Source organism: Fusarium verticillioides, chromosome 9, assembly GCF_000149555.1.
Source record: "Fusarium verticillioides 7600 chromosome 9, whole genome shotgun sequence".
Taxonomy (NCBI): Eukaryota; Fungi; Ascomycota; class Sordariomycetes; order Hypocreales; family Nectriaceae; genus Fusarium; species Fusarium verticillioides.
In genome coordinates this window covers 633,179-659,416 of record NC_031683.1, presented here as the reverse complement: position 1 = coordinate 659,416, position 26,238 = coordinate 633,179, and the positions used below count along the sequence as shown (strand labels likewise).

Genomic DNA, 26,238 nt, shown 5'->3' with positions numbered 1-26,238 from the left:
GTCAGACAGACAGACAGCAGAAAGGCGGTCGTGAGTAGGAGGTCGGGATCGAAAGAGTAGTGGAGCTATAGTAACAGCTTAAACGTGGACGCCCCGGGTGAGATGGCAGAGTATGAGGGATCGAGGGCCCTGAGAGATTCGTGTTGGCAGCGATCGAGCAGGGAAGCCAGACAATGTGCAGAACGAAAGACAAGGTCAAGCTTGGTTGAGGAGGCCCCGTCAGCGCGGGTCTCTGCAGGAGGTTGACGAGGGTGGTGATGTATGTACAGTACTTGACGGCCTCGTGTGAGACAAACAGACAAGGAAGCCGACTGGGGTCGGGGAAGGGTTAAGAGACTGGGCGTGGGGTCAAGAGCCAGTTACGTTTAAGGAAACAAGGTGAGCAACTCGAGCAGGTGATGATTCTCCAAGGTGAGGAGACGAGTGGTGTCAGGGAATGGAAGACGAGGAGAAGCTTGGACAAGATGGATGCTTCGTGATATCACGTTGACTCGTGTTTGGTTGAGGAGGCAAGAAAGAAAAATTGAATGAGGCCTTGCCCTTGCCGCCTGCCTTTGTGAGTTGCGAACCTAGAGCCACGGGATGGATGGAAGCAGGAGCGGGCGTTGGGTAACTGCAGGTGGCACCTACTTCTTCTGCGATGGCCCGTCTGCGTGTCAGTTGACAACGGGTTTTGTCCAATATCTTATCTTGGAAGCTCAAACTCAAGGTAGCGAATTTCTCGTTACCAACGATAAACACGAAATCGAAACAAATTATCAAAGCCGAAGAGCCCGGGATCACGGAAAGGCGGGGGGTCAGGAGAACGAAAGATGCAGGGCCAAGTGAGGTAATGAGGACGTGGTCTGATATGCGCTATGAGATCACCGGATTAGGTGAATTGGATCGTGGACCTTTGACTTTGGTGCTCGAAGATTGAAGAAAGACTTCGATGTGAATCACGGCTTTCTAAAAGACACAAAAGTGAAAATATTTCAAATCTAAGCGCCGCCAACGTGCTTGCTGCAGGTACGGCGTCGCATTCAGATGGTGTTGGTAAGTTTTGGATGGAGGCGACAAAGTGAGGAGAAGAGGGAAGAGTGGAAGGATGAGATGCGACAAGTGACATTCTGAGCACTGGAGAAAGAAGGGAAAGAGGGACTCGGTGAGGTTTGTGAGCCCCTCAAGGGTGCAGCCACAGCATCACTCATTCTTGTTGCTGTCCATTGAGTTGCTGTTGTGTAATGAGCTTCAAAGTGTAATGCTGTCCCGCTCCAGGCTAGCCAGTTAGTGGTTAGACACGCGGGCTTGGTGATAAACATTTCACAAGAATGAATATTGTTATGAGACTCTCAGAGCATTGCTTGCTACGGCAGCACTCAAAACCATCACAGGCAGTGAGATATTAGAGATCATTCTCCGAGTTTCTGTATATATTACCCGAATTACATCGGAGAATTGCAAGACAGCAACGCAGGTAACCTCCGAATTGCATCTATTCTATTCTGTGGGGGGGGGGGTTTTATTGTAGCCCACCAAGAATGCACTCGTCTGGCACCAGATCAACTCTATATCTTCTTTCGGAAATCTAGGGTAAGTTTATTGGTCTGTTGCTTCAGCTGTCAACTGCTGGGCCGTCACCTAGAAAGTGCACTACTGTAAGTGTTAATGGGCTCTAAAACGAGGTAGCGCTGCCGTACCCCGCGCTGCGGTGGGGCCCGCCAATTGCGTGAACTGCCATGCCTGGGCATCGTTCCACAAGGCAAGTGTCCGGGGGCAGGCAGGAAACTGCGGGCGGAAACAAGCCCCCCGACCCGTTGGTGAATCCCTCGCCGGCCAGGCCAGTTTTCAGGGCCCGGGGAAGCTATCCTCTGGGACACCCACTCGACCTCGATAATGGATCCTCAACCATCTCGATGCATCATAGAACAATGGACCTCTCAGGCCACTATGCAAGGGACCTGTCTCTTCCTTCTTATCGCTATCCCTACCTACTTTATCTCCAGCCTGAATACCAACTTATGTAGGTCAATTCCAGGCATGCAGGTGCTGTTTGAACTTGGCGTGGTTCAAAGTCAATCCGGGGTCTTTCGCCGCTCAATTAACGGTCGTACAATTTGAATCAACATGTTTGACAAAAGATTTCGCAAACATCCCTCAACTCATGCTGCAGGGTCTCCGACTCGTAACTCAGCCTCAACATCTCTCCCTGACAACTCCCACTCAAGTTGACACCAGAACGAGTTACCTCGCCGAATACGTACTGCATTTTGTACGACCTCGGTACAGATCGTGGCTTGCTCATTTCTTCACCGTCTCAAGATTCGGTCAGCTGCCCTCCCAATCGTATGATGACCTTTCAGGCATCTCGAGCTTATGGCTGAGCCTTTACCGAGATATCAATTATTCAATGCAAACATTCATAATAGAAACTATCATTATCGAGCCCTAACATCCTTGATCGCTGACCGGCGGTGAGCTTGTTGGTTTGTAGAGGTGCCAATCATCCCACTACCGGCAGTACGCATGTGCCTCAGCAACATCTTCATTGGATCTGCTTTTGTCCTGGATGTGTCGGACAAGGTCCCCCAACAGATCCAAAGCGGACGGATAAGCTTCCGGGCGCCGTACAGAGATTGCATGTGCTTCAATCCTCGAGTTTCACAGAAAAGGCGGCAGAACATAGAGCGGTGGAACCCACGATGCAAGTACTGCATGTACCTGTACCGTCGAGCTCAGTGCAACCCTTGTTCATTGAGTGTGGTAACACATTACCCCGTGCCCTCATGCTTCAAAGCCATCAAGGATGGAGACGCTCCGTGGGCCTTGAAGTCCCTGATAAAATTTATGAATGGCATGAGCACACATGTCCAGGGAATATCGCAAGAAACTGGGTAGCCTCCTGGACGTTTCAACACCACCACAATATTGGTAAGCAATTATCCCAAAGTCGTGATGGTCAAAGACACGAGTTCGATCCATACGATGCGTCAACTTGCGCATTTGAAACTTTCCTTCACAGGCATGCGGTTCGCCTTAAAAAGCTGGTAATCACCTACGGTGCTGTCATGAAGAAAAACAGGATCTTTCAAGAGGTCAAAGAGCTAACTTGAGCCAATTTACCAGCCAAAATGCCCCTCCCAACTGTCACCAAGTCAATTGCAGGCATACATCTCCGATGCAAGCCGGTTCTTATCAATCTGGTGATGTTGCAACCATCTCCACTGAGATAAGATCGGTCTCCGATCCTTGATCGCAGGAATGGGTTAGCAGCAACCGGCTAGTCGGGATCTACGATGTGACTGGCCGCGCGGCTGAAGACGTGGTCCCGACATTTTCCAATGTTCGCTGATGTGAGGCATCCTGACCTCGGAGTCACGTAATACTCATTTCACAGGAAATAATATTCAGAATTTCAGCGGTTTAGAATGGTTCCAAAGGCTTCGCTCGGTGTTTTGGGTGTTTTAGCGCTCGCTTCTGGTGTCGCGAGCAGCCGTGAACGAATCCTGCCAGAGCACGAGTATGCCAAAGAGAGGGCGTATATGGTTTTTAATACGATCCATTCCGCAGGTCGAGAATGGGGTTCTGCCCTGTACCATAATGGATTTGGCTTCTTTCCAGCTACTGTACCTCAAGGCGCCCTGTTTTACCACGGTTCTCGACAAAACGTAACACCGACTGGGCCCGAGTGGTTGGCTTTTGATATCGAACACGCCGAAAACTTCGCCCGATCTTTCAAGTATCGGCCTGGCGGAAAGCACCCTGGAGCGCCGCCAGGACCTCCTCCTGGTAAAAAGAAGCCAGATGCGGATAAGGGACAGACTGGGGAGGGAGACCGTCAGGAATTACGACGTCGCAGCGAGGATATAAAGACCGGCAATGGCAACGATCCGTTGGATAAGGTTGCTGACACAAAGGGGGACGACAACCCTGGTGTCGTGAGAGGTTACCTTCACACATACCAGACAAACCGTGACCTCAAAGTTCTGGTGATTGATGGCATGAGTGCTGGAAAAACCGACATGGGCACACTCGATTCACAAGATCTGGTCCTTCGCGAGAACAACACCAATAGGGGAAGTTTCGATGAACAGAACCGAGCTCATGATTTGTGCGAACTAGCATCTGAATGGGGCATCGATGGCTTCGTTCGAATTGAGGCTGGCATCGAAATTATCCATTGCAACTTTGCGGACAGCTTAGATCTGGTCAGCATTATGCGTACAGAGGTGATGGACCGTATCATGGGGAAATCCGGCTTGGCAAGGTTCCAATTCGTGAGGGCGATTGGCGAGCGATACGATGGTGTCGGAGCTAATCGACTTCGAATCGATTTCTCGTCAATGGTGTCCGGCCTCTTCTTTCCCATCAACATCTCCAGTACTGTCGTGGGGCGCCCAGACCTGAAGAGACTTGGTTCGGCGAAGCTGGAGGAGCTCAAAGATGTCAAGACGTACTTGGCCGATGTGTTGCGTCAACCTCGGAGGTTTATCGTGGATTGGCAAAGCGTGGCGGACCTTGTCATCGCTCGTTACAGTAAGAGACTGGCACTTATGGTGCACGAACCGTTGCAGTCGCACTATTTCATCGATGAGGTCGAGGCTGCCACATTGACCTGGTACGACGCTCCGCCATCACCCGATGACAAGTCCATGGTAGATCAAAGAGAGGTTAACAGGACTGCCGATGCTATTGAGCAATGCCGGGTACACTACCTCCGGCCAGCCCTCAAAGCCAGGCAACAATGGAGTTTCGAAGATGAATTGATCTACACATCTCTCGACACGGTATTGGGCACGATCTGTCAAACATTTTTCTCGGTCCGCAATGCCTTACTCGAAGCATCCGGCTCGGATTTGGACGATTATAGGATCAGATTTGACAACGAAAACGATGGTGATATGGAGAAGGCGATCAATAATGGTCGAGCAGTGATTCGGGCGCTGATGGGTGATCTTGGTTGGTCAACCTGGAAGAAGCCACAGCCCTGTCAACCAGACGAGGTCAACACGATTGCCATGTGGCCGTTTGGAACCAAAGAAGACCATTGGCACCCTGGATGCCGTTCAATCGAGTCAGTGCAACAGCCCGGTGATAATTATTGGTGGAACCGCAGACCTCGCAAGGTTTAATCTCGTTTCCGCTATTGGGCCGTGATGATGAGCTCTCGTCATTCTTTGTGTTAGTTACAGCGTTCCCATCGGTTGCAAAAGAGAAAGGCCGACGCTTCCACCTCCACGGGAGATGTTTGCCAGCAGGCAGTGGATTGAGCGATTAGACAACTCTGACAATAATACCCAATGCATTCATTAGCGAATCCAAGAAGGCAGTGATGTTCAGGGCTAATGCAAGAAGCCAAGATTAAAAACTGGCCAAAAATGTGAAATAGATCAGATCATACGACCACGCCAGGAGTCGAACCTTTTGGAGATGTTAGTCTATTGCCTGGATGCGGAGAAGCTCGTTTGAATGAGAACCTACCTGGAATCTCTAGAGAGTTGGGGAGATCTGGAACCGAAATCTAGCGCCTTAGCCATTAGGCCACGCGGCCGATGGGAGTTTCCACGAGAAAAATAGTTATGAGCCCTGCTTGGCATCATGGTGGAGTTGTTGATGTTTGTGGGTTGTGCCGTTGCAGTGGGTATCATGAGTGAGGGTTGAGTTGAGACGATCCATTGACCAACGAGAGACGAGCAATTGTCAAGCATCGGGGAATAGTTCCTTTGTCTGAACAACGCCTTTCCAGCTTTCATGCCAAGATATGCATCAAGGTCGTGACGTGGGATGGAATAGACAGACCTGACATGCCTTACAAAGTCACAAGGCGACACAGATTGAGGAAGCTCTACGTATTACTCCATCAAGATCCCAGGTGCTTATCAATCTTGCAGCAATGATTCGCGCGGTGGGATTCCGCCCCCTGCGAATGCGACTCTGGAATTGACGACAAAAGTCAGGTGTTTTGTCTATGCTAGGAATTTAACAGTCTCGACCCGTTGCAGCCGCAAGAGCCGTTCCGATCTATCTTCGAGAACCCGGGGTGATCCGAAGCTTATTTACAGGTGTCAGCCCACTCTTTGTCACAGCTTTCAATGTTCCAAGCTCGTGGCATCCAAAATTTAAGGTCAAGAGCTGGGCATTTCCGCATCTCCGTGAACTGCAAGACTTTTCCCTAAGCAATTGAGGCCTTTCAGCACGAAATAACTGACACATTTGGGCATTTCTACCGTCAGACAACTCAATGCAACGTATGCAAAACCATGACACAAGGGTATTTGATCGTCTCTGCTTTACCCTCCCTGCCTCTCCCAAACTTACACGCAAGACGGCGGGGCATTAGCATGAAAGGAACGTCAAGCCTGGGGATATAGTTGGGCCCTGCATTTCCATCAGTCTGGATCCGACGAAACATATTAACGAATGCAGTAACTAACATAAAAAACCGTATCCAAAAAAAGAAGCCCCGGCGCCAATCCCGGTGACGTGCGGCTCACCCCGCGGAGATGCTCTAACCAAAACCATCAGACCACTACCAAGATCGCACCGTGATCCAGGAACCCACACGGCGAACGGCGCTCTATTCGGGTCCATGAGCTATTCTTTTCGCATGGCATGATGCTTGGCCTTGAGAGTCATGAAGACCGTAATGTTCTTTCTCCGCGCCATGACTGGTTCTCCGGCCTGGTATATAAAGAGTCTAAAGGTTGGCCAGTTTGACGATATTATTCTCGGCATCGTCTAGTATATCAGTACCACAACAACCTCTCAACTCTTCCTCACATCTCCTCAACACCAAACAAACAGAACACAATGGCTCTCACCGCAGCACAAGTAGCAATTGTGAAGTCAACTGCTCCCATCCTGAAGGAGCATGGCAAGACTATCACCACCACTTTCTACCGCAACATGCTCGGCGCCCACCCTGAGCTCAAGAACTACTTCTCTCTACGAAACCAGCAGACCGGAGCTCAGCAAGCTGCTCTCGCCAACTCTGTCCTCGCCTACGCCACATATATCGACGACCTTGGCAAGCTTTCCCACGCCGTTGAGCGCATTGCTCACAAGCACGTTTCTCTCTTCATCAAGCCAGAGCACTACCCCATCGTTGGCACACATCTCATCGGTGCCATTGGCGAGGTTCTCGGTTCTGCTTTGACGACTGAGATCAAGGACGCTTGGGTTGCTGCTTATGGCCAGCTCGCTGATATCTTTATCCAGCGCGAGGGTCAGATGTACGAGGCTGCTGGCGAATGGAACTCGTGGCGCAAGTTCAAGATTGTCAAGAAGGAGGCTGAGAACGACTCTGTTACTAGCTTTTATCTTGAGCCTACTGATGGCAAGTCTCTGCCCAAGTTCCTACCCGGACAATACGTCAGCGTGCAGATTCCCATCCCTGAGCTTGATGGTCTTCTTCAGAGCCGTCAGTTCAGTCTGAGCGAGGCCCCTGGCACCGGCCACTACCGCATCAGTGTCAAGCTTCAGGGTCCCACCGAGGAGCCTGCTATTGAGGATCTCGCTGCTGGCAAGATTGCTGGTCTTCTCTCCACAAGACTTCACAACCGTTACAACGTCGGTGACGAGCTTGAGCTGAGCCCTCCTGCTGGAGAGTTCTCCCTCGACCCTGCCGACACTTCTGCTGCCAAGAAGCCTCTTGTTCTCCTCTCGGCTGGTGTTGGCGCCACTCCTCTCGTCTCAATCCTCGACTCAGTTCTTCAGTCCCCTACCGCCTCACGACCCATCACCTGGATCCACGGTGCTCGCTACTCTGGCTCTACCTGCTTCGTTCCCCACGTTCTCGACTCTGCTAAGAAGCACGAGAATATCACCGCCACGATCTTCCTAGAGGATGTTAAGGAGGGTGACCAGTACGACTTTAAGGGCGAGATCGACCTTGCCAAGCTCCAGAAGGAACAGCTTCTCCAGCTCGACAACGCTGATGCTGAGTACTACATCTGCGGACCTGAGGACTGGATGGTCAATGTCAGGGCATTCCTCGAGGAGAACGGTGTTCCCCGTGAGCGCCAGCACCTCGAGCTCTTCAAGACTGGAGATATTTAAAAAGCCATGCGCTGCATATGATGGGTTTCCTTGTATTTAATCAGTTTATTGCCTGGCATGTCGAGGGCGTTGAGGATCTGCTGTGCTTTTTTTGCAGCGGTATGTTTTGTTTGCTCAGATTGAAGAAAGAGTGCATATACTAGATACCAGATACCACCCTCAAAAACAAAAAAGAATGATTCAACCTAATTTCGTTCGCTTCTGGCGCAGTAATATCCAAAGTGAAGAACTTGAGAGTGTGTCTTGGTAAATAGCCGACGTATCAGTATCACATGTAGTACAGTGAGACGAGCCACGAGTAAAAGTAACGAGAGACAATAGTGATAACATGTGCGTATGTGTGTTTTATCTTCCCAGGCAAGGCTTGAGTTACGACTGGACGCCACCGTCCAATGTCTCGCCTGTCTGTGGACGACGTTGTATGCAGTCACTTTAAACGACGATGGGGGAGGAAAAAGTAAATATCAATCAATACCCTTGTCTGTGGGGATGAGATCGGATGGTTAACCGATCGAGATTGAGTTGGGGAGGTATTACGTATTAGTTATGGGTGGAGAATGGGCATGATCTGAGGTGATATGGTGGGATATATCATGAGAAGTGATCATGGGAAGTGGTGTGGTCATATGCAGGTTGATGTTAGAGAGTAGAGGGCCATACAGAATACAACTTATAAGAAATATCAGCCAGAGGAGACGGGAGAACAATACTCACATTCAGACCAGTGACTGGCCACAGTCGCAATATTTGACTCAACTCATCAACAAATCGCTATCGTCTTCTTCGCCTCCACGCAACTGCAGCTCGCCGAACTACCCTCCAATGAAGCACACCGTCGATCCGATATATCAATCAAGCCTCTTTCTCAAATCTGCGGTGAAGAAAAAAGGTAAGACCCAAACGAGGCTTTCTGTAAGGACAGGGCTAGCAGGAAAAGACGTGCCTCATGTAGCACCACATGGTCGAGAAGCACAAGGCGTGCTGTTGTGGTACATTGCAGACAAGGGAAGAGACGCCACCGCTTGTTGGGATTGATGAGAGACTTTGATGACGATGAGGAACTGAGTTGGTTCTGACTTAATTTGAATGCTTGATTCAAAGTAATGAGTTTGGCACCTTGCACTTGATGATATCTCAGATATGGAATAGAGACATACATAGCAGATTCTCATCTGCCTCATCTTGCTCATCGACGCCGATCCATTGGATTGGATACCACTGACAAGGTCTCACGACGAGGATACCGACAGCATCGGAACCGCCTCACTGGCAAAAGCTACAGGATCCTCGATGCAGCACGACACGCTCCGTAGGCGAGTCCATGCATGAGCCTCTTTTCCTCCCAGCTCCTCCTTCACAAAGTATGCGAGGAGCGGTTACTGTACCACCAAAAACAAAATACAGCATCACTCAATTCTTCCCTCCCCTTCCTTCTATAAACCGCCCATCTTTGTTCCCCCATATTTCTTTGCTGCCGTTCGAAAGCATTTTGATGTCATGGCAGAGACGGTCCATCGGAAAGCTTGTGATCGCTGTCACGCGCAGAAACTCAGCTGCAAACGATATAACGACGAGGCGTGCGAGCGGTGCGTCAGACTCAAGACGGAGTGCAAGTCTAGTCCGTCCCTACGGTATAGGAAGAACCAGCAGCAACTTGCGGAGAGTCAGCAGCAGCAGCAACATTTTGTTGAGAACGGGACAACTTCTTCTCTTACTGCTACTTCGAGTGGACGCCGCTCGCCGAAACGACGACGGACAGATAGTCAAGAGGATCCGAGTCTTGTCTCACCCGACGCGGGTACGTGCCCCCCCTACCATTCTGCTTTATCGCCCTCTTATTTCTTCTGTCTTGGATGCAACCGACTCACAGCCGAGTCAAGGAGAAGCAACGGTGTCAATAATACCCAATAACAATAACAATACCCATACCCATACACACACGGACACAGATAGCAGCCTCAGCCTGACGTCCAAGAGTCATATCCTCCCCGTCTCCGTCCCTGTCCCTGTCTCACCCGATCCCGTAGTCGACAGCACCGACTTTGCCTTCACCTTCGACCAGCAGCTTGCCTTCTTCACAAATCCTCAGTATTTATCTCACTCCGAGTTCCCCGGAACTCGTCCTGTGTTCTGGGAACCTGCACCTCTCTACCAGCATCAGCAACAGCACCAACAGCAGCAGCCACCTGAACACCACTCTTATCACCAGCCGCCGGGTGAAGTTGCACCAGAGCGTGACGCCCTTCACCAGCAGCACGTCGTGCCCCTGAGTTGTGCACCTGAGCACAGCAGCACCTCTGACAAGCGCGCGTCACGCACGCAGTCAAAGCAGCAGCAGAGGAGTAATAGGCCTAGGCCCAGACAGATCACGCTCCGCCACGACGCTGACTTGTCGCCGCTGCAGCAGCACGAGGTGCCCCCGATTCACTGGATGGCGCAGCTGTCTGACATAAACGCCAGGCTGCTGGACCTGGCGTCCGCTTTGCCTACTCCCCAGGATGGACCGCTGATGGGTCGTCCTGTTGATGAGAGGTTTAGAAGTCAGGGGTTTCCTATTGAGGATATGTTCAAGCTCACGCGATGTGTTGCTGATATTCTTGAGAAACCATCTTCCAACAATGATGGGAGTAAGATGCATCACTCTACCATTGATGGAAGTGATCCCGGCAATGCCATGTTCATCTTGTCAACATACGTGCGTCTGCTCGACATGTATCAACGAGTCTTCAGCCTCGTACACACAGAGCTAGCAACACAGACAGACACAGGTACGACCTTCAGCTTCTGGAAACTACCCGCCGTGACGGTAGGATCCTTCGCTGTAGAGTCGTCTCCATTTCTGCAGATGTCTCTCACGATCCAGCTAGCAGAGGAGTTCTTGTCTCGTCTGAGGGGTTCGACGGCGCGGTGGTCAGGGGCTGGGAACGCAGCGTCCATGTTCGCGGGAGTTGTAGATGTGTCTTTTCAGGCGTTTCGGGATCGCGAGGAAGCTTTGGCGAAGCATCTGGTTGAGTTGCGGAGTGAGATAGAGCCTTTGATAGATTCATAGGGGGCAGTGACCTGAGGAGAGGGCACGAGTTGGATAGGGAACTGGGCTGGGGATGGATGCAGTATCGGTATAGGGGCTTCAACTGTTCTGTTTCAAGATGGAGGAGGCCTCAGGAAGCAATTCACTAATACATACCATCGTTTTCCACTGAGACAAGCTCACATCACCAAGTGTCGAGAGTCTGTGAGGAGGCTGACGAGCATACCAAGTCTCAACTCTACGATTTCAGGGGCAATTGCACAGAAACTTCACAAGCACATTCACGAAACACCAGACTTCCATCGTCTCTCATCAAAATCCCCTATTCTAACCCAACAATTCCCATTTTCTCAGACTGGCAATCTTTTCGTCGTCGAACTTGAAGCCCAATTCATGCCCAACTGACCCAGAGATCTGGAACAGCGTAAATCATATGCCGCTCATCTTCGGATTTCCCAGACAGGAATTTGATCCTCAGGGCCCTGAAATCCCTAGCTACTAGTCTTTATTCCCGCGCGGCGTGGGCTCCGAAATCGTTCATTGGCGATCCGCATCGCGAGGAGAAAAGAGACAACAAGAGGGAGGGAGGGACTGACTGACTCTCATCAAAGCCTCGCATATGACCGAACCTCGCAATTGCAACCCTTCCCACGTCTCGTCTAACTAGAGCAACTGTAACTGCAACTATCGCAAGGCCTGGCAGGGCACAACAGGGCAGGGCCAGGGCAGCTGGCTACCGTACCCAGTGGAAAGACACGAGGACGACGAGTCTGCCGGCGTCAAAGGCGCCCGCTAGGGGAAGCCAACGATGCAGCCGACACAAGGCCACAGAGGTCCTCAGCGGGATGTGATTGGGACCGAAGCTCTAGAAGGCTCGTCGGAGACCAGTGTTTGGGTGAGGGATGTGCCGACACTAGACCACCTAACGCCCAGTAGCACCGCCAGCTTTGCCCGTTTGAGTGTCCCCTGCAAACTCTAACAGTACACGCCCTGCCCTGTCTATTTTGAGTTTACGACTCGACTCTCTGACTCTGCCTCTCAACCCGTGTCTTGGGTGACGCCCCCAATTAACCAACGGGCGATGAAACAGAACAGGCCTTGCTCTGCGGTCGATAATCGATATTGCTATGACAATGTACAGTACGCGTACATATACGGATAATAAAGCAAATGGCTGAGATGGAATAGGAATGCCGTTACGATCCATCCTTGGAAAGGTTTGATCGCCAACCTGCACGATGTGACAGGGGTACAAGTACGAGAAGGCCGTCTATCAATCAGTCTTGAACTCACCTCACCTCACCTCAAGTCACCTCACGCCAGCCAAAGAGCGTAGCGCTATGACTTAAACGCGTTTATTGGCCCAGAGACTTATCGTTCACGACGGTTTTTCCTACTCCAAAGAGAGTATAATCGATTCTCACGACACTACCCAAGGCGTCTTCGGAACGTCTGACCCGAGATGCACTTATCAAGACGTGCATTCATTTGCATGCACGTAAGTAGTATAACTTAACTTAAAACCTCCTGCTCCTGGCTTGCCGTCCCTATCGAATCTGACAAGTGACAGACGGTGAATGAATGAATCAGCCAATCCTTCAACCGGCACATACATACTACGTAGTAATAGACTGACCTGAGCTGTAGCAGAGACACGCCCCCACTGAGTCGTCATCAGCTCTACAGTATGTACTCTCTGTTACCTGCTTAGCTGTGCGTGCATCCATCCGCAGACCATAGCTTACATACTGTACCCTCGATATCAAACCCCATTGGAAGTCTTTATAAGCAAGGGACGCATTTTCGCTACACGGAACGTTCCTAGACCCCGATGCCGAGAACGGCACAGCCGCGAGGGATCCCACATCACGTTGGCTCTCTCTTTAGTCAAGCCTAGGCCAAGCCAAGCCAAGCAACAAATCTCTTGAGACGCAAGGGCAGAGGAATAATTGATAACCTCACGGTAATAGAACGAATGAAATTAAGCTTTCACCCAACGGCTTGGTAATGGGTAAACTCTTTCCGATCCAGGCAAAGTACCAAGCAAAGTCCCACAGATGTCCATCGCCTCGGGATTTAGCAGTGGATATACCTCTGAAGATCTTGATGCCCAACCCTCGACTCTCTTCTCCAAAGTGAAAATATCTCAACAGCAGCATTCTGGACCCTTCTTTTCCTGAAGAGGCATGTGCGACAGAAATGTCGGGATCTCCATCCTGTCCCTCCCTTTTCGCGCTCAGCACACCCCTGTCCTGTCTTGTTTTGAGCATAGGCCCCCTCCCTCCCCAAAGAGAGCACGTCGTTTGTCTCACAGGGAGAAGAATCTGGGTGTCTTGTCTCTTGATGGCAAAGACCGCGATCAGGACCATGCGGTTTTGCATTCTGCGTCATCTCGCCAATTTTTTCCAGCAGCACGGTTCCGCAGACTTGGTGCGAGACAAGGATTCCATCATGGCATGGGGGACAATCAATCTACGATAGGCCAACTTTGTGTCCGTCTGTATTGCTTTTTATCCTCCCTCGGCCGAGATGTATACTTTTCGGCCTCTGGTGAGAAATCTGCCGAGGGGCATGGGGGGAGTAACTGTTCAAGATGCCCTGAAACAGTCTCTGGTACATAGACACTCTGTTCACTTCTCTGTTGCCTATGTTGCATCGCAAATATCGCTTCCTTCGCGATCATCCTTGAGAAGTCATGATTAACCAGGTTACTGGTAATTGTACCTTATTGTAATGCATGGATGCTCACGCCAGAATCATCATGACGAGCTCTAGGCGCGATCTGCTTATCATGATATGTTGATGTTGTAGGCCGATCATAGGGAGTGAACGGTAAAAGCAACTGTCTCGTCGGAGAAAGCCATACATAGCATGATCGATTCCCTATCCTTCGCCAGGCGCCGGAGTCACTTCATCAAAGAATAACCCTAGTGACTCTTTCATGTATGTACCCGATGTAGGGTATTCGTAGTCCCGGGTCCTCCAGATCTCCTAAGCTCTCTCTAAACTCACACCGAATACGGAGTACGATCATCAAATGCAGATGAGAAACAAAATCTTCAATAAAGACATCGCATGATGCCTAAATCCAACATCACCCGGCCCGGCCCAGAAGCCGCCCGCAAAGCAACCATTATAAAGCACTTCTGCAACTCAAGTGAACTTGGCGGCGACTAGTAAAACCGGTGAGTTTAGTGACCAAGTTCAACCTCTTGGTGGTTCCGCCATTTTACGGCATAGCGGGGACATTTCCGCAGAGAGCAGAACAGCCATGGACTCCTTGTTGAGTAACGTGCCAAGTCTGGGGTTGACAGGTTGTGCCTTGCATCTCTACCCGTCAGCGCTTGAAGCGGCCCTGGCGGTTTCCGCGTAAAGATTTTTCTTCTTCTTCTTCTTCTTCTTCGACTTTTGAGATGTAGAAGTTTTCGTGATGCGAAAAGGCCTCCAAGTTCGAGACTGTCAAGAGCTGCATTGTCCCCATATGCATAATGCATGCGTTGTTGACATTGTACAGCTGTCAAAGAGCGGTCTGCATCATTTACATTAGTGTTTGCTGAGTAGCAAATCCACACACCTCTTGCGCGAAGTGAAGTGTTCATTGAAGCAAAATTCGCCTTCGTATCTGGTTATTGCATGCGCAGTTATCCAGATACACTAGCAAGTTATGAGTGTCTCGTTGTGTGTCTGGCCCGACTAGGCCGGGACAAAACCGGCCGAGACAAATCTCCCCCCTTTTTTTTTTTTTTTTTTTTGCTGTGTCTGATGGAATGACTGATGTTTTCTCGTTTGTTTTCTCATCGTTCGTACCCAGGCGCTCGGTAGCCAGTCAGTGGATTTGACTCAGGGCGAACCCAGTTCCACTCTGTGTGATTTCCCGGCAGAGGCGGGATTACATGATCTGCCCGGAGGAATGGAAAGGCAAGGCTAGGAAGGAAGGGAGAACCTTTCTCTTGGTAACCAGCCCAGCAACAGGACAGATGATGACGAAGAACGAGAGGTCCGCACGATCCTGGTCTGACAAGAGTGGACTGGACTTGAAGCCCTGTTCATCTCCAGGCTGAAGGATCAGGATTGAACGTGGCGGACTTGACCTGAGAAGGACGTTGTCAAAGAGATAGCTCCGAGACATGACCGCAGAGGTCCTCGAAGGGTTACAGGTTCCTGGACTTGGCGAAGGTTACTGAAGGATTGGACATGGCTTCTGTAACCAGGCAGGCATGCTACGGTAAGGTATGTACAGTTCTCCACACAGAGGCTGCAGTGCTCCGTGAGTTTGATCTTCAAGATGGCGTCCTGCAGGCCCATGCCCAGCCTGATAGGTGTCAGCAAACTCTGTCTCGGTTAAGCTTTGCATTTCTCAACGGCTGGTTTGGTTGGTTCGTCTCCTAGACTTTAGCAGTTCATGCAGGAAGTGAGACAGACATGTCAAAGTGTTTCTGTATGTAGTTCGGGTAAGCTGACAGCTGAGGTGAATACCGAGTGTCGTCACTCTTGCATGAGAAACAATTCGCATTGACGAAGGGGAGTCTCTCTCACAGGCAGAGAGAGAGTCAGAAGAGCCGGCTTCTGGCCCTGGAACTTTGGCTGGGATTGGGGCTGTCACACCCACCCAGAAGCAGAACATCCCGAGGCCCGAGCCCGCGTCCTGGGAACGCCAAAGAAGAAAGCTGGGACCGACGTGATTGGACAAACCCCTGCGAAGAGGGGCATCAATGCATCATGGCCTGGCAGAGTTGACGATTGCAACAGAGGCCAGGTTCTTTAGGCTAGGGTGAACTTGGCGTCAGAGGCAGGGGAGTTCACTGACCAAATAGCGAGCCCGAGAACCAAGAGAAATTTGGCGATGTATGAATAGTCCCGTCTAGATAAGATTGAGTGCGTTTGAGCAAAGAGGAGCCTTTTCTCTTCACGGAGTAGACGATGATAGTCTCGGAGGACTAGAAGCACAAGCTACAGCTGGACATGGCCATGTACAGCAGTATATGGAGGCAACTTGTCTCCATAGCCTGACATGTCTGGCTCGCTCGGGGGGCGTTTCCTAGGTCCCGGGCAAAGTCGTCCAGCCAGTCGGTAGAGGCTAAGAGGACTCACCCGTCAGTCCCCCTTGGCAGATAATTTGCCATGGAGAGCACGAAAATCTGGATTTGCAGGGCTGATTGGATAGCGGTGTGGTATCAACCAAGAGACGGCGTCGGATCGACTGTGGAGATTGTGGAAATTATGTATTCCAGAAGACGCCTTTCAGCAGCGGAAGGCTTTTTCCTTCTTCTCGTTAAGTTTAGTCTTGAGCATGACGCATCCAAAGAGAGAGTGTGCTGTGTTTCTCCTTTTGAAACCTGGTCTGGTCTGTGTTTGGTTGTGTCATGAATCAAGAAGAACTTACGGAGTAGGTATACGAAAAGGAAGAATCGAGATAATATGCATGTATGTATGCACGAGCGTTGACATAAACAGAACAAACACCCCCTGTAGAGTGTAGTGCAGTGCAGCAAGGATGAGAGCTCGTTTAGCCGCAATTGGTGGGATTCTCATGTTTGACAGCGTAGGCCTGCAGCGAGGCCTGGCTCAAACTTGTGCATAGCCATGTCGAAACTTGTTGACCGGTTCCTCATTAGGAAAGTAGAAACCTCACGTGGAGGGCAGCGGGTGAAGGGCTTAAAAGATTGTGCAGTAGTTGAATGAGCTGGCGACGACAAGATATCGGCACTCGTGAGCGTGAATGTGTACTTACAGTCAGATCGGGTGCGCCTAGATAACAACAGCATCAGTAGCCAAGCTTATAGGGGCCTTGTGCCACTACGAGCCCTGTAAATGCTATGTAATCGCTCATCAAACTCTGGGCTCGGTAGCGGATACGTTTCGGCTGGGTGACAAGCCGACAGCGAGCACAGGACAGGACAATACAGGACATACCGCTACAGTACCGGCATTGCGCCCACGTGTGCAGTGGAGCAGAGCGCCAGAATATGCGTGCTAAAATGCTAATTGCATGCACGATGCTGTCGTGTATGGGGTCATATGTATGAATCCAGGCTCAGTCCATCTGACCATGACAGCCTTGTTTTTTCCCTCTGTCGTTTTGGGCAACGAAACGAGGTCATTCTCCGAATGGTGACACCCGGCAGTGGACATGTGTGTCATGGAATCAAAGACGGTACTTGAGAGCCCTCTAAAATTCGCCAGGGGCCATGGATGCCATACGAAAGGGCAGAGAATGGCGTCAACGTCCAAGCGTCCAGTGTCGCTCATTCATCCATCCAAGTCCAATGGAACTTTACGGACAGGGCACGTCTAGAACGGACTGAGACGTTGGCAGTGGGTCAGACAGGTTTATTACTCTCGCTCTGTCATCCATTGTTGCTGCAATTAATCAGTCAGGTAATTAACTAATTAATTAGTTAATTCCCCTCGCTCTGTAGAATAGACAGCGATGACACGAAACATGACCGTGCACTCACTCACTGAACCACAGTAAACCAGGCTAACCTGACCTGCAAGCAATGCAGCACCAAGAAAATCTTTTCTACGTTGATGTGATGCGCATTGACGCAGACAGGCCCTTTACATATCAGATAGACCTTGCTTCTATTATTGATTCAGCCAGACCAGCATCATCGCAGCCAGTCAAAACAACTACCTTGATGACTGGTCAGTCAAGGGATGCCCGAATAATGACGAGTCTCCTTAATTGGCATGCCATGACTAGTAAAAGTCGACTTGGTCTCTCCAAAGAAGCAATATCAGAGAGGTCTCGACCCCTCGAAACAGTCGTGTTGCATCCCGCTCTAGGAAGTACAACATGCTGATCACACACGAAGGAAGGGAAGGGGTTGGCTCATTGAGGGAGGCTTCCACGTGCCCGACGGCCCGTGTCTGCTCGGGTGATGCAACTCCCAATCAGATAAAACGGTGAGAGAGTCGAGTAGATAGACGTGTATTGCTTTGGAGGAGGCGGTCATCGTTGCTGAGGTTGCTGCTGCTCCCCTCGCGGTGGAGTAAGGCGGGACGTTTGGGTTTCTTTTTTTCAAGGGTCCAAGACCTTTTGTTCTTTGCTCACCGTCACGAAATATTTCGAGCAGCAGAGCAGAGGGCGCGGTCTGGCGGGCAGACAGAGACAGTTCTGATTCAAATTGTGGATCGCAGCACCCTGAAGGCTAAGGTGAGTTGGACGGCGGCTCCGCCTTGGAGACAGTTTCCTCACTCCAGAGACTAAGGTAACTAAGGTAGTTGACGAGAATGCTGTGCTGTGCTGTGCTGTGGCAGAGTGTTGCGGTGAGTACCCAATCCATGAGGTAAGGCATAACGTAGCGAACGAGCAAGCATCTTGTCTTAATGTGAGGTTGTATGTATGTGCTGTGCTGTTACCTGATACAGAATGGATATAGCTACTGTAACATCATCGTGAGGGGAAGGGGATTGCCGGCGGTATTGGTGGTTCTGGAATATTATGGTGGAGTGAAATGGAAGGGTCCAAGTTTAGATCCCCCAGCCCAGGCCAGCCCAGGGCAGGCCAGTGCTGTTTCGGCATGTGCGACAGTGATTTCTACTCTATCGTTTATTCATTCGTAACGAGAAATGCCATTTGGGAATAGCATCGACCGTTGTCTTGCCTGTGCCTCGGCCAACCCTCGGTGAGTCATCCTCCATTTGACAGCAACATTCATTTCTCAGGGTCTTCCTCTATTTTCCGCATCTAAAATAGATTGCATAACCCGAAAACTCATCCTCACTTCGCCGACGCCGAAGACGTGAGGGCTTGCAGATTGGTCTGTGTGTTTCACCAGACAGACAGTGACTGGCCTTTAAATTCTTGGGGGACTTTTTTACCAGGCGGAGGATAGCTTCGCCTTAGATTAAAACAAGTTGATCCCAGTAAACGGGTCGCTCTCGATATATGCATACGCATGCGCAAATCATTGTAACTCAATCCTGTCACACCCCCCCCCTTTCACTCCCTCCCGCTCTTCAGCTCGCAACCAGAAGAACCCCAGACAACCACGCCCCCCATCCCTTGTTTCTCGGAGAGAGATGGAAGCCCCCCTTCTGATGTACGTACAGAGAGGGTGTGCTCGCTCGCGATGCTGCTTGCTCGCTCTGTTATGGCTCCCTCGATGGCAGGCAGTGGGCTGTCTGTCAACAGGGGTCACCTAGGTATGGAAGGGCCCTTTTCTCTTCTAAAAGTTATAATAAACAACCTTTTTCCTTTTGAGCCCCGTCCGTAGGGATTCTCTAGCCTCTGTACCGTTGTTTTGGGTCCAACTTGTCTCTGTGTTTAAATACTTCTTCATTCCCCTCCTCGAAGCCATTGCCAATTCGACAAAGACGTTGCAGCGTGTTGTTATCGTACCGTAGTCCGCCTCAACAGGAACCTTGTCGCCCGCCATTGCTACCCAACACCAGCAGCATCCTTGAACGCTACTCTACTACCTGCCCTCACTTGTTGATATAGAGTTCGGCGGATTCACCTCTATTAGCCATTGTATATATACAACGACGGGGCCTGGCCGTCTTCATCTTGGAGCGATCGACTCACATACTTATTATACCTTGGGTCCACGGTTTTTTAGAATCGATACAACTTGGTCGAGTTTGTCACGATGTGCAACTACATCTATGTAAGTCGGAACATACAATATCATATCACCATACACTACATGGCTGTGATGGTGAATGGTCATATGAAAGATATATACTAATCCATTTCACAGAAGGAGCTTAGCTGCCAACACCACTACCATCTGGTAGAATCATGGTGTCCCAAGTATATCGAGACAGAACGTCGGTGTCCGCCCACCATTGTGAGCAAGCAGTACTGGTGAGTCAACATAACCGTTTCCACAATATACATGAACATTCACTAACCAATATCCACAGGGGTGACGACATTTGTGGTATGTCTCGAGTATTTCCAAGGCCCGACTCGATACCCTCCACCGACGGCCAACTTTTGATGCATATGAGCCCGTACTAATTACTTCTCTAGCTGCCTGCCGTGAACGCCAACAACCCAGCAATCACCCATGGGCGAAACTGATCCAACGGCCCGAGTCACGCTTGTCCTACTCTCCCCAAGTTCGTGCGCAATGAAAACGAGCCATCCGTCTCGCAGGTCGAGTCCTCGATATGTCGCCAACCGATCTGCCTCTCCAACGTCCAATAAGGCGACACTCTTCACCTATCTATCCATCCCCGCATACGCATACACACATACATTCACATACGAAACCCGACCTCTCGAATGAGTTGAAACAACAGGATACAACCTCATTCGTGCCTCTCTCGCCGACGGTGCCGAGATGTCCATCCATCGAAACGAACAGTCGACGTCTGCAGGTTCATCAAGCCAAGCGATGTGCTTTACCAGTTGGTCGACTCAAGTGAGACATGGCACCCCCCACTTGGAGGTGGACATATGAATCAACGAAATACAGCATCGAACAAGAACAACAACAAAAAAAAAACACGGAAAAAAGTACAGTTTTATCGATACCTTGGAAAGGCGCAGGAAAGCATTTGGTTCATCATTTTTATTATCTGGAAGGAAAAGAATTCGGCTCTTTGGGTGCAAACCCGTTCTTTTGGCCGATGTGGGATGGGGGATACTTTGCTCCCTCTCTTGACTCGCAAGAGGCGTTTACAAGCATGGCAGAAGCTTTGGTACCTTTTTGGGGGGGATGGCGTCCGATCGACAGCCCGGGACCAGCTCTCGAGGAGACAGCCCGAAAGCTGGGGGGATGAGGGATGGGGGCCACTGAAGAAAGTGCTCAGACACCTGCAATGTGCATCTTTTTTCGCCACCGACAGGGGAGAGCTCAGGCCATCGGAGCTCTCTACCTACAGCACAGCGCAGCACAGCACGGTCGATGGATGGAATGCCATGCACAGGACAAGCACATTCACCCATCAACTCGGTCCTCATCTTGACATTGGACGCCACACCACCAGCCTCGGGCGCTACTCCGATGATTATCTGCATGAAGAGTCTTTATGACCGTCATCAGAGCAGCCTATTATGAAGCAACACCTCTTGAACTGATCTCTCGAGAGAAGAAGAAGCATACCCAACCACATCTGGCACGGGAAGGAGTCTTGACTACTATTTTTTATTTTATTTTTGGCGCGCTTATTTTTTTTTTTTTTTTAACAACTCAACCACAACTACCTTGTTGGATCAACTGGTGCATGCATGGAAATGGGCATTTATGGGAATCAAAGATATCACTTGGGAGGGGGTTAAAGGTCTTGGATTGGATTGGAAACCATTTTCTACTTACTGCACCTTCTTTCTCTACACTCGATGGCATGGGCGTTTTTTACCTATTGTTTAGTCCTTTCCCGATATTGCCGCGCATGGCCTGGCCTGGCAGGGGGGGGGTCTTTGTTTGCTTTACCAAACCTATCTTTACTACTACTGATCACAGCTGAGAACTACCCAAGATAGTTGCATATTGTTAGGCGCAGGAAATGAAATACTAGAATATTGCTTGTTAGTAAACTTGTCCACTCTTACATCCATACCCTGATGGATTTGATCCGCCAAAGACGACGAAGCATCTATAGGCGGCGGTCGTTTTAAAGATTAGCCATTCTGGCCTTAGAATGCGCTAGATTAATTGATAAAGAGCAAAGAGCTGAAAATACCCGGGAAGTTCTATACTGAATCAGGGAAAAAATTACATAGGTACAAGAGATTACGGTATTATCTTATTAGTTTGGACCCATCCCGCTACGGGCCGCTCAATCTTTGACGATACGGTATGCCGAGTGACATTCTGAATCACGCGGCTGACGATACCCGCGCTGATACGCCTTTGGACATATCTCTAGAAGTCCTCTGTGATGATGGGCGTGGCATGTCTCTGTTGTAATAGGATAGGTAAGTCTGTGATGGGGGATGGACAAAAAGCAGTGGATGGGATGGGATGGGAGAAGAGATAACTTAGTGCGATTTGGTGACTTGCGCGCCGTTGGATGGATGGATATTGTCTCATGCTCATCTACCGAATGGGGGATCCATCCATCAGCGCGTGCGTGCGACATAGCATCCAGCCAAGCAGATCCTTATTAACTTGATGGCTACATACAAAAGTGCTGCGATGCTGATTAAGGTAGAGTCAGTCAGTCAGGTATCAATCACATTGCATTGGATCTGTATCACTTTTCTCTTCTCTCTATCTTTCTGTGGCATCGTTCCCCACGTTTGTTGGCTCGCTTTTTGCCCTCCCACCATCTCTTTTCCCCTGGGCCTTTACCTTTCGTCCGCTAGTTTGATCCGCAATCCGTTGGCTTCTTGACGCGTTGGCGCTAATACCGCATCGTGCCGACGGGAGTCTCAATCTGGTCTGCTGAGTCAAGCCAATTCTACCCGCTTTATGTGCTTACTCTTGGCTGTCCATTCCAGAAGCCTCATATCGAAAAGTCGTCGTGTAACTCTTGCTCAAACATCATGTTCTGTTGAGATATTTGCACGGCCTTTACGCTTTGTCTTTTTAGTGTCTCCTAGCGCAAGTTACGCCATTGAGACGTTAGTTGTCTCTTTTCTCAATGGGAATAAGTTTTTATGGTTCCCGTAGTGGAGGGAATGTTGGTTTCGCTTCTGCACGAGGCGTCACCGGCCGTTGGTATCAGAGTTTGGACTAGCAGCCCGCCTATGCTCTGTATGTTTAGTTTAGTGGTTTTGACACGAAATACTCTAAACGGTTCCTCGGCGAACTTGACTAGCTACTACCTAGAGAGGGCGTGTACATGTCATGCCGTCATGTGTCTTTGACATCGTGGGCTCAAGCACGGTTGTAAATATGATATCCAACGAAGACGAAGAACAGCATCGCATCGTGGGCCAAAGCGTACGAAGCGAGAAGGGAGGAGAGACGAGGGAGGTTTGTTTACTCTACGCAAAGCGCGGTTAGTTTGCCCATTCACCGCTTGCAGTGCAGGCAATGTACTCGTCACCAACAACATCTACCGATATCTCTTGTGCATTCTTGACCTTGGACCTTGGATCTCTCCCTGCATGGACGGGCAAGGCAGTTGAATCCCGCCAAAGCCTGGAGAACGGGATATGTCAAAACAGCCGCACGTGTTGCTCTCGCTGCTCGCCCCGATTTTTTCATTCTCTTTTCATTCGAGAAGCATCAGCCAATCCGAATCTCGCACTCAATCCCTGAGCTTCGGTTTGTCTGCCACGTCGTCGCGTTCGCTTCGCTTCGCGCAAGTAAACACCACGTATTGTATGTACCAAGGTCATGAGAATGCCCAAAAATGGAGACCGATTGTTTGACAGATCCGCGACGTGGGGTACGTGGGAGATGCCTCGAGACAGAAGCGTCACGGCATGGGGGTTCGTTATCACGACTTTTGATAAGATGAGGCTGAAGCTGAGTTTGGGAAACAGAGACTGTCTAAAGACCGGAGATGTGGCATTCGCGAGTTTCTGGAACCTCGCTATCGTCCATGGATATCAAGCTTTTTTTCTTACTCACCTACCTAGACCGGATAGCTGGGTCAGATCAGACACCCATGATAAGAGCGCTGCACTGTAAATCATCCATCACGCAAACCTTGGGGGCCCTTGTCTATCGTCGCATGATTCACCCTTCACTGCCTTAACATCACTGTTACCTACCTAACGCAGGCAGATGAGAGAATTAAAGGTGCTCGCAAGGACCCCACACGTCGGCCAATCTAATTCTTATCAATCAACCATAAGGGTCTTCCCATTCCGAAAGGTCCCCTACTTGCGACCTTCTCAAATCTCTCGCACCTCTTATCACCAACCGTTTCACAATCCATGGCTCAACGGTCGGTACATACATGCAAATTCCGGAAGAGAGAGAGAAAAGAAAAAAAGTTCCCTTCCCAAAAAGGGTTGCGCGAGATTAAAAACAAGAAAAGATGAACGAGTCGGGATGAAACTTGGCATTGAAAAAACTGACTGTTCTCGGAGGGACTCGATGCATGTCATGCAGCGTCTTTTCTTCACATGCGGCCAGGATCCAAACCGGTCAGTGTGATGAGCTAGGGATGCCGATGCCCCTTCTCACCGATCAGATGGTGATTTCGTCTTGCCCTGGCTAGAAAGAGCATTCAACAGCCGCCGAGACTTGTGACCCGAACCCGAATCCCGCATTCGGTGGGTGTCATCACGTCAAAATCTCTAACTACAGCGCGAGCAAGGATGGCGGGGTATCGGGAACGGAGGACGGAGATTGAACATACCAACATAATACATCATGATACGCATCGGGTCGGGGTCAAGACAAGCTAAGGCCATCATCATGGTTGCTATTACACTCTGAAACTATCTCGGGTGCTATCTCGCCATGTTATCACCCCAAATCATCATCTTGATAGCCTTTGGCTGGGCGATAGAGATCAACTCAATCTTCCCACGTGCTCTGGACCCCACGACATCTGATGATTCCGACCTTGGCTCAGGCGTGGGATGATCTTCCGAGAAGAAGCATTACGTTCCGAATAGACGGTATCTGGCTGCCTTGAAGGATTTCGAGGGGGCCATATTTCAGCATGCAGATTGAGTTAGGGTTGCGACTGCGACCACTTCAACACCATCATACGTTGGCTCGCATACATAATGCCAGTTGTGAATGCTCCGGGATCGTATGTACATACAAACGCCGCCGAGATTGAAAGTAAAGTAAAGTTGCTGCGCCTGAAAGCCCCGAAAGTACCACCATGAGGCCATCTACCCCACAGCAAGGCTCACCGGTATGGAGTATGGAGAGTCCAATTGCAACGCAGTGCCAACATGCAGCATGCAGCGTGGCAGGGCTGCTGACACACCTGCTCTATTGGAGCCATTGGATGGTGATGCATCCTGCATTGCATCCATATATCGACACACAGACAGACAGCACCCGCATCCGATGAACCGAGGTGCAGGTAATGAATGCCTTGGTCCCCTCAATTGTGTGTGCATTATGTGACGGTCATGATTTGCAATTGTCAGAGGGAGGCAAACCTTGATCCCCTTGGTCTGGAGGGATCTGAGGCCCGTTTATCCAGGGGATTTCCTTGTTAGTTTGAGCCTGGACTGGACCGAGATGGATATTAACTTTTAGTAAAGCGTCTCGTCTGAAGTTTTTAGTAGGGGGTGCATGATGACGATGACTCTTGTTGATGTCAACTGTGGCAAAGGGCGTAGCGTTCGTGCCTGAGCAAGATCAAAGCGTCTGGAGTCGTCCTCGTCGCGACCGCAAGCTAGGATTGCAAGAGGAAGTTGGAGAGTAGAGTAGTTAGGCGATCTCTGGTGAGTTGCATCATTGATATCGCATCGCAATTATAGCCAATTGACAGGTTGGCAGCCACTTCTCCACGTCTGATGCTGACGCTGACGCCAGAGGGATCGTAGCCAGGGGCCAGGGAAAGGGAACAAAAGCCAAGTGCCGGATAGATGCATTAGCGCTGCACATGACACGTGCATACAAGCCCCGTAAGTGCATACCTTCACTAGTTCCATACTTTCAAACGGTCGCTCCATCTCCTATTTCCTAAATCGTCGACTTGCAGTTCTTGATACACCTCACCCGCTTCTACATTTACACGCTCTGTTTTCTTTTAATTTATTCCTGGTACATGGGCTCGCTCACACCCTTGTTGCTGCTTTTCGAGCAAACTCCGAGATTTCATGCTTCCCAAAGAGTCGAGACACCGTACATTATCACAGACCGGTCAACAAGCTCGCAGACAACCATGACCATGACTGTGACCATGATACCACTAAATGCGGCATTATGTGCATTCTCTCTGCACGGACAACTGTCACACCCTCTCGGATATTCCGTCATCAATCTCCCGGTCGCAACGGAGAATTAAAATGACGGGGTGTTATTGACGTCGCGCCAAAACGAGTTATGCAAAACGTGATCGTGGTATCGTGCGAGTCTTACCCAACATGCAAGCACTTGAGACCGTTCTTTTTTTTTACTCCACGATGGATGGAGCTTCGGCACACCCTGGCCCCTTATTGTCATGTCATGATGCTTGCACCCGCACAAGCCAGTGAGCATGTGACTTGACCATACGGTGTCCCTCTAGCATAGACGTAGAGTTACGTCTATTGGTGCAATGGGTGCATTGAGCGTTTCTGCGACAAGGCTGGCACTCAGTGATCAGATGTCTGGAGGATGTCTTGGATCGGAATATCGATCTCG

The 26,238-nt window shown here is 50.1% G+C and overlaps 9 protein-coding genes across 12 annotated transcripts; 8 read left to right on the top strand and 1 right to left on the bottom strand.

Annotated features, from left to right (window-relative positions):
* Window positions 1-2,503: 2,503 nt before the first annotated feature.
* Window positions 2,504-5,835, bottom strand: FVEG_16979 (hypothetical protein). 2 transcript variants are annotated; one of them, XM_018906216.1, is made up of 3 exons: window positions 5,461-5,835; window positions 5,098-5,400; window positions 2,504-5,034 (listed from the first exon to the last, which is right to left on the bottom strand). In XM_018906216.1, exons 1-2 carry the CDS (start codon window positions 5,730-5,732, stop codon window positions 5,370-5,372), a joined length of 303 nt encoding a protein of 100 aa, XP_018758628.1. In that variant the 5' UTR covers window positions 5,733-5,835; the 3' UTR covers window positions 2,504-5,034; window positions 5,098-5,369. The 2 variants fall into 2 exon arrangements, with proteins under 2 accessions (XP_018758628.1, XP_018758627.1); XM_018906215.1 differs by having other exon boundaries at window positions 2,504-5,400.
* FVEG_11188 (hypothetical protein) lies at window positions 2,506-2,877 on the top strand (the record flags this gene model as incomplete). Its single annotated transcript, XM_018900362.1, has 1 exon — window positions 2,506-2,877. The coding sequence occupies one exon, from the start codon at window positions 2,506-2,508 to the stop codon at window positions 2,875-2,877; it is 372 nt and encodes a 123-aa protein (XP_018758630.1).
* Window positions 3,408-5,111, top strand: FVEG_11187 (hypothetical protein; the record flags this gene model as incomplete). The annotated part of the gene is made up of 1 exon (XM_018900361.1): window positions 3,408-5,111. One exon carries the CDS (start codon window positions 3,408-3,410, stop codon window positions 5,109-5,111), a length of 1,704 nt encoding a protein of 567 aa, XP_018758629.1.
* A 43-nt stretch (window positions 5,836-5,878) lies between the features above and the next one.
* Window positions 5,879-9,202, top strand: FVEG_11186 (nitric oxide dioxygenase). Its single transcript, XM_018900360.1, has one exon. It carries the CDS (start codon window positions 6,790-6,792, stop codon window positions 8,035-8,037), a length of 1,248 nt encoding a protein of 415 aa, XP_018758626.1. The 5' UTR covers window positions 5,879-6,789; the 3' UTR covers window positions 8,038-9,202.
* A 332-nt stretch (window positions 9,203-9,534) lies between these two features.
* Window positions 9,535-11,197, top strand: FVEG_11185 (hypothetical protein; the record flags this gene model as incomplete). Its single annotated transcript, XM_018900359.1, has 2 exons — window positions 9,535-9,835; window positions 9,987-11,197. The coding sequence occupies 2 exons, from the start codon at window positions 9,535-9,537 to the stop codon at window positions 11,084-11,086; spliced, it is 1,401 nt and encodes a 466-aa protein (XP_018758625.1). The 3' UTR covers window positions 11,087-11,197.
* A 1,289-nt stretch (window positions 11,198-12,486) lies between these two features.
* Window positions 12,487-13,799, top strand: FVEG_16978 (hypothetical protein). The gene is made up of 2 exons (XM_018906214.1): window positions 12,487-12,563; window positions 12,713-13,799. Exon 2 carries the CDS (start codon window positions 13,252-13,254, stop codon window positions 13,684-13,686), a length of 435 nt encoding a protein of 144 aa, XP_018758624.1. The 5' UTR covers window positions 12,487-12,563; window positions 12,713-13,251; the 3' UTR covers window positions 13,687-13,799.
* A 5,863-nt stretch (window positions 13,800-19,662) lies between these two features.
* On the top strand, window positions 19,663-20,152 carry FVEG_11183 (hypothetical protein; the record flags this gene model as incomplete). The annotated part of the gene is made up of 4 exons (XM_018900358.1): window positions 19,663-19,680; window positions 19,774-19,880; window positions 19,940-19,956; window positions 20,049-20,152. The coding sequence occupies 4 exons, from the start codon at window positions 19,663-19,665 to the stop codon at window positions 20,150-20,152; spliced, it is 246 nt and encodes an 81-aa protein (XP_018758623.1).
* A 325-nt stretch (window positions 20,153-20,477) lies between these two features.
* On the top strand, window positions 20,478-21,056 carry FVEG_16977 (hypothetical protein; the record flags this gene model as incomplete). The annotated part of the gene is made up of 1 exon (XM_018906213.1): window positions 20,478-21,056. One exon carries the CDS (start codon window positions 20,478-20,480, stop codon window positions 21,054-21,056), a length of 579 nt encoding a protein of 192 aa, XP_018758622.1.
* A 2,023-nt stretch (window positions 21,057-23,079) lies between these two features.
* On the top strand, window positions 23,080-25,392 carry FVEG_11182 (hypothetical protein). Of its 3 annotated transcripts, XM_018900357.1 has the most exons (3): window positions 23,203-23,295; window positions 23,349-23,405; window positions 23,460-25,392. In XM_018900357.1, exon 3 carries the CDS (start codon window positions 23,704-23,706, stop codon window positions 24,076-24,078), a length of 375 nt encoding a protein of 124 aa, XP_018758621.1. In that variant the 5' UTR covers window positions 23,203-23,295; window positions 23,349-23,405; window positions 23,460-23,703; the 3' UTR covers window positions 24,079-25,392. The 3 variants fall into 3 exon arrangements, with proteins under 3 accessions (XP_018758619.1, XP_018758620.1, XP_018758621.1); XM_018900355.1 differs by having other exon boundaries at window positions 23,080-23,405; XM_018900356.1 differs by having other exon boundaries at window positions 23,202-23,295; window positions 23,349-25,392.
* The last annotated feature ends 846 nt before the right edge of the window (window positions 25,393-26,238 follow it).